The following is a 6371-nucleotide window of genomic DNA, read 5'->3' as shown; positions in this document are numbered from 1 at the left end:
CGGAAGTTCGGTCCAGTTCCAATCCTTAAACGCATCAACGACAACGCCTACGTTGTCGATTTACCTGATACGATGCACACCTCCAAAACCTTTAACGTAGCTGATATTTTTCTGTATCATCCCCCTGATGAACCTGGCGCTGCTCATATTCAGGTGGAACCTGAATTTGCCGCGGCGGGGGGCACCTGATGTGGCACCGGATAGTTACTATGCACATGGGAGTAGCCGATTTCTCTAACATAATTGCCAACGTGGCCACCGGCTATGAGATTCTTACCTAGTCTCCACTACTCCTGCTAGTCTGCTAATTAGTTGCATTTTTATTTCAGGTTTTTCAGTTTAGTATTACTTTATTACCCTTACTTTCAGCTACAGTATTAAGCTCTTGTAAGAAAGGAAAACTGGTAGAAAAATTTCCAATAGAAAGTTACTGTTCCATTGCTTGGAATCGTTTGTGTTTTGTGGCTTTCAGTTGCAGGAACGAAGCCTTGCCGATCGGTCTCACACCAGCCAATAGTGCGACCTCTCCTCTCTTGTCCGCCTTACAAGAACAAAATCATGTTCCTTGCCGAGCCCATAAGCTTCTTCCTCGATCACCTCAACGAGGCTATGATACCATTTTTTAGAAATTGGGAATTTTGAGAGTTTCTTGAGTTCTTCTTGATCTTCTTGCAAGAGAGAGGAATCCTATACAGTTTTATTCAATTTTCCTCAAAACTTTACATCAACATGTAAATTCTATTTATAGGAATTTACATGAGTGTGATAGCGTGCCAATCAACCTAATCTAAAACTAGACCAACACCTTACAAATTCTTTATGAATAATTTGAGATAACTTCATAGTTTTTTTTTTTTCTTTCCTGCGAAGATTACTTGCAACCGAATTTTGACTACTGTGCTCTTGCCTCGAATCAAGGTCTGTTTTAGTTGTTGAAAATTTTTTTTTTTTTTGAACATTTAGACTTATTAAGATTAATTCATACACATATTCTATATAAAAGATTTGAATTTATAAAATCTCTTGATTGAAGGCTCCAACCAATGGAGTAAGACAAGCTGCATAGAAGTTGAACTCAATACACCTTTATCTCTTCTCCACTACGGTTTCAGTACTTGTACTAGTTCATCTCTGATCCTCTTAATTAAGAACAAAACTCTGTACAAACTTTTTACTTTTTTCTCTTAGAAAGGCCACATCCATAGTTTTCAAATATAAACGGCGATCTTTCATAATCTAGGACTACGAAGCTTTTCTCACTTAACTAAGCAATCAACTTCCCAGTCCAGGCATTCAGCTCCAGTGATCGGAGCCATACCAGGTAAAAACCGGGTTTTGTTCTTCTGGAAAGAAATCACTTGAATGCTCTTCTCCAGCTAAAAAGTTATGCTCCTCCTTTGGAAAGAAGCTTCTTTGAATTCTCCATTCCGAGCTCAGCTGGAAATCAAAAGCGCCGCCGCCCACCATCAAGCTCTGTGGCTCCTCTGGTTCGGTCGGTCGGCGATGGAGCTCCGGCAGCAACGGTGCTCCACAATGATACGGGCTGTTTTCGTCGTAGACCACCGCGCTGGAGTCGCTATCAGATGATCCATCCTTGTATGTAACCGCCGCCCCCATCGCCGTCTGGGGCTGCGGATCCTCGACCGGAGCTGCTTTACTCTCAGACTCCTCCTCCGTCAACCCCAGCTTTGTTTTAAACTCCTTGACCTGCAACAAGATGAAATTTTGAACATGAAGATCTGAGCAAAATTGAATTTTGGAAGGGGTGTGGGTATAAGCTAACCTCTGCGAGGAGGATTTCTTTATCGCGGCGGAGGGAATCGCAGTCGATAGCGAGAGCATCGTAGCTAGTTCGGAGAGCAGCGTAGTCGCGTTCGAGCTGCTTCGTCTTCCACCGAGCGCGGCGGTTCTGGAACCAAACTGCGACTTGTCGCGGCTGCAGACCGAGGTCAAGGGCGATCCGGACCTTTCTCTCCGGATCCAACTTGTTCTCCACCTCAAAGTTCTTTTCTAAGGCCCTTACCTGCTCTAAGCTCAGACGACGCTTTTTTTCACCAGCCGCCAAGGGAAGTTCGCCGGAGAAAAGTCCCTCTTCTTCTTCGTCCTCCTCCACCCCATCTAGAATCGTTGGAAGCTTTACAGCGTACAAGTCCCCTGAAACAAAGAATCCAACTAAAAACCCGTCAGAGAGAAGGATGGTTTAAGGAACAGACCGGAACAGAAGATTCAGCGAACTAAGTTTCTCTACCTCCAGTCACAGAGTCTGAACTCCTGGGTCTCTTCATGGCTAAAATCTATCAAGGATCAAAGAAAGGACGGGCCTTGAACTGGTCCTGAGAGTTTCTATACTTCCTCTACGGAGAAGAATCAGTAGAAATGATGGGTCTCTTCCACGACCCCCACTGTCTCTGCCTTCGTCACCATGATCTTTGCTTCTTAACCCATCACCAAAATCAAGCTTTTTGTTTAAGTTAAAAGATTTCTACAGAAGTTCATTTACAGCGAAGAGGCAGAGAGAGAGAGAGAGAGAGAGAGAGAGAGAGAGAGAGGTCGTTTGCTGTGGGATGGGGGCTCCGCAGAGATATAAATAGGGGGACGCGAACTTTTTAGCAGCGAGGATTTGAATCCACCCAAAATTTTAGAGGGATCATGCAGGCGATTGGCATATTATTTATGTTTTTTTTTTCGTGAAATTTAGATCTTATATCATAAATATAAGATTTGAATTTATTATCTTTTAATTTATAGCGAAAGCATCCAACCAAATTTATGATTTAATAGATAAAATTTTGAGTCGTCTACAAAAATTGATTATGGTTGTGTCATGGAGTATTCGCAACGGTAGAGAAATATAAAGTTTAGTATCTTAGCGTTGTACGAAGATCTAGCACACAAACAGATAAGAGAGAGGGTTAGCATTCATAAGAGACACTGGAGTTTTTACATGGAAGCTCCTAAAAAGAGAAAAAATCACAAGATTTGACCAAGTTTGAATGAATCCACTAGTATTTGCAGCCGATTACAAATGACGCCTTTCTTAGGGAGAAGGCCTTGGCTTGATGTCACAAATGTACATCATATAGAGCGCATTACATGGTGGGAGTTACAATAATTAACATAGACTGCTCGTTTGGTCTGCAGGACCATAGTTGATAGGATAGAGGTCGAAAAGACCATAGTAGGTAAGAGACTAGGATCAAAAAGAATGTTGTCCGCCAATGTAGGTCGGAAGGACCGTAGTATGCAGGATACCGAGGTCAGAAAGATCATTGTCTAGTGATGTAGGTAGGAAGGATCGTAGTAGGTGACGAAGGTCGGAAGTGAATGTGCAAGGTGCTCCAAGAGGGAGAGGGGGTGAATTGGAAATTTTTGTAATAAAATAATAATCTTAAACATGAGTTCTAATTTTTGTTATTTTTAAATTTTAAATAAAAATTTAACTTGATGCGGAAGTGAATGATTAAAACATGATTGCACGTAAGTGGTGAAATTTCAATCACATAATAAAAGATCTAGACTAAACTTTCACCAAGCAGTTATAACAAATGTAAATTGCAGAACATAAGTAAAGTGTAGTAAACAAAAAATCACATAAACTTTTCACCAAGAAGTTATAACAAATGTAAATTGCAGAACATAAGTAAAGTGCAATAAACGAAAAAATCACGCAAAAAGATTTATAATGGTTCGATCACTTGACTCCTTGGAGCCCTCCACTCAGGGAATTTCACTACTCAAAAGTAATTCTCTTTTTTCCCCCACAGTAAGGCAGAGAAGCCTTTACAAACCCTCACTTTCACCTTCCCCGGTGTGGCGGAGTATCAAGCACTATGTCACCCTCCTAGTGACGGCAGCAAACCTCCTCATTTTTCTGCAAAGTACCTTAGAGGACACAGAACTTGAAGGATCTCTCCCTTAGAAAGCTTCCCACATGATCTTCTCGGGCCATAGGAGGATCAAGAGTGCAGCAGGCTAGGAGCAACCGTGTGATCTCTCTCACAAACTCACATTCTCCTTCCTTTCACAAACCTAAAATCTTTTCAAGTAGTTCTCTCTCAATAAATCCCCTTCTTGTCATGTTCCCTCTCTCTTTTTTTTCAAAAGACAGAAGTTTCATATATAAATCAGGCTCCAAGAAACCCTAAATTTTTAATATAGCCATTTATGTTCGTACAGTATGATTATTTTAAAAAAGCCTTCGTCCTGGTACGAAGGAGTACGAACATGCAATTTTTTTTAAATAACATTGTATAGTACGATACAACATCGTCCAATACAATATATTATTTTTCTTCTGTTCATACAGAACAAACGTTGGAATGACCAAAACTCATCTCTATTCATCATCTCGTACAATCCACTTGGTACAATATGATAAGTTAAAATCTTAAGGTCGCCCAGTATGATGTTCATATCGTCTAGCACGATTAGTTCAAAAATTAAGGGATCATCTGGTGAAATGTTTGGAATGATCAAAAATAGCCTTAGTTGATCGTACAGTATGAACAGGTCATACAATACGATTACCAATCAATAATAAACCCTTGATTTAATTGATTAATCACGGGGGTTAATTTAAGTAAGTATTCAAAATTTTGTACAATATGATTTGTTCAAAATTTAGGATTTAAAAACTTACTTAAATTAATCTGACGGCTAGGGTTTCAAATTAAAAATACATAGTACAGTACGATATGGATCGTACAGTATGATAAGTTAACAGATAGCCGTTGAGCCGCAGTAGTTCATACAATACGATTTAAACTAGTATAGTATGATATATAGAGAGTTAAAAAAGAATTTTTCACTTAAAAAAAGCTCTCCCCCTATATGTGTGCTTGTTTACTCAATTTGCATACACTTTATGGCTAGACTCAAGAAAAGAAAAAAATAAATAAATAAAAAATATAGCATTACAAACTTTACATCTTATTGTACCCAGTCTTGAGTCTTCTTGTTATCTTCAGTAATTATGTGTCCTCGCCGAAATGTTAGTACTCACAGACATGAGCAAAATTCAAGATATTCAATGATAATGAAGTAATTTAAATCAACATTATTTGTCATCATCAAAATCTCAGGCTATGCGTCATGGACTGCAATAGGAAGGATCATAGTGGCAGGAGACAAGAGTCCAAAAGATCGTAGTTGGCCGAAGATCGGGGTTAGAAAGACCGTTGGCATAGGGTAATAATCTGGTAGAACTCTAGGCATCAGTTGGTGGCCCGACAGAAGTTTGGGCCTCAGGTGTTGGTCCGGTAGAAGTTTAGACCTTAGATGGTGGTGGTGCTAGAGGGAGGGCCTCAAGTGGTGGTCTGGTGGAGGTGAGGGTCTCAAGTGGTGGTTCAGTGGAGCAACGTCGTCAAGCGGTGGTCCGGCAGAACTCAGGCTGTGGTCAAGGAGGAGCGATCTTTGATCTACCAAGGATGTATAACCTATCCAAGGTTGTATATCAGAGCCTTTGCTCGATAACGTTAACATTTATAGAATAGGTCTAAAAAATCCATCAAGGATGTATGACCTATCTAAAGTTATATGTTAGAGCCTTTGCTCCAAGACATTAACATATATGGAAGAGGTCGAGAGAATCCACTAAGGGTGTATGATCTATCTGAGATTGTATGTCTGAGCCCTACTTGATATCGTTAACCTGTATGGAAGAGGTCGGAAGAATCCACCAATGATGTATGACCTATCCTTGAATTTGTGGAATTTTTTTTTTAAATATCATCTTGATGTTGAAAGCATTGGAGGAATCTTCTTGATCATAGTTGGAGTCAAAGTTGCCCCTTTGTTTGGATCTAATTCCCATGAAATTAATGCATCAATAGATGAAGTCAGGAAGTTGATATGAATGACCTTTTGAGATTGGAGCAAAAATTTCCCCACAGTCGAAAACTTGGTTCTCACAAACAGCACCAAACTGTTGCGTCCTGGAGTATTCACGGTGGAAGAGAAATATAAAGTTTAGTGTCTTAGCGTTATACGAAGATCCAGCACACAAGCAAATAAGAGAGAGGGTGTAACGTTTATAAAAGACACTAGAGTTTTTACATAGAAACCCCTAAAAAGGGGGAAAAACCATGGGATCTAGCCCAGATTGAATGAATGCACTAGTATTTATAGTCGATTACAAATGAGGCCCTTCTTAGGGAGAAGGCCTTTGCTTGTTGTCATAAATGTATATTATATAGAGTGTATTACTTGGTGGGAGTTACAATAATTAACATACACATATTCGTTTGGTCGGTAGGACCATAGTTGATAGAATAGAGTTTGAAAAGATCATAGTAGGTAAGAGATTAGGGTCAAAAAGATCATTGTTCACCAATGTAGGTCGGAAGGACCATAATATGAAGGATACCAAGGTT

General features: G+C 39.9%; 1 protein-coding gene across 2 annotated transcripts; it reads right to left on the bottom strand.

Moving 5' to 3' along the window:
• Positions 1–993: 993 nt before the first annotated feature.
• LOC110097077 (homeobox-leucine zipper protein HOX4) lies at positions 994–2559 on the bottom strand. Of its 2 annotated transcripts, none has more exons than XM_020823302.2 (3): positions 2249–2559; positions 1784–2172; positions 994–1707 (listed from the first exon to the last, which is right to left on the bottom strand). In XM_020823302.2, exons 1-3 carry the CDS (start codon positions 2283–2285, stop codon positions 1294–1296), a joined length of 840 nt encoding a protein of 279 aa, XP_020678961.1. In that variant the 5' UTR covers positions 2286–2559; the 3' UTR covers positions 994–1293. The 2 variants fall into 2 exon arrangements, with proteins under 2 accessions (XP_020678961.1, XP_020678962.1); XM_020823303.2 differs by having other exon boundaries at positions 1784–2154; positions 2249–2557.
• Between the last annotated feature and the right edge of the window lie 3812 nt (positions 2560–6371).

The sequence above is a fragment of the Dendrobium catenatum genome, unplaced genomic scaffold (assembly GCF_001605985.2).
Source record: "Dendrobium catenatum unplaced genomic scaffold, ASM160598v2 fragScaff_scaffold_1347, whole genome shotgun sequence".
Classification (NCBI taxonomy): Eukaryota; Viridiplantae; Streptophyta; class Magnoliopsida; order Asparagales; family Orchidaceae; genus Dendrobium; species Dendrobium catenatum.
Note: the sequence above shows the minus strand (reverse complement) of the source record. Positions and strands in the feature narration are given on the sequence as shown.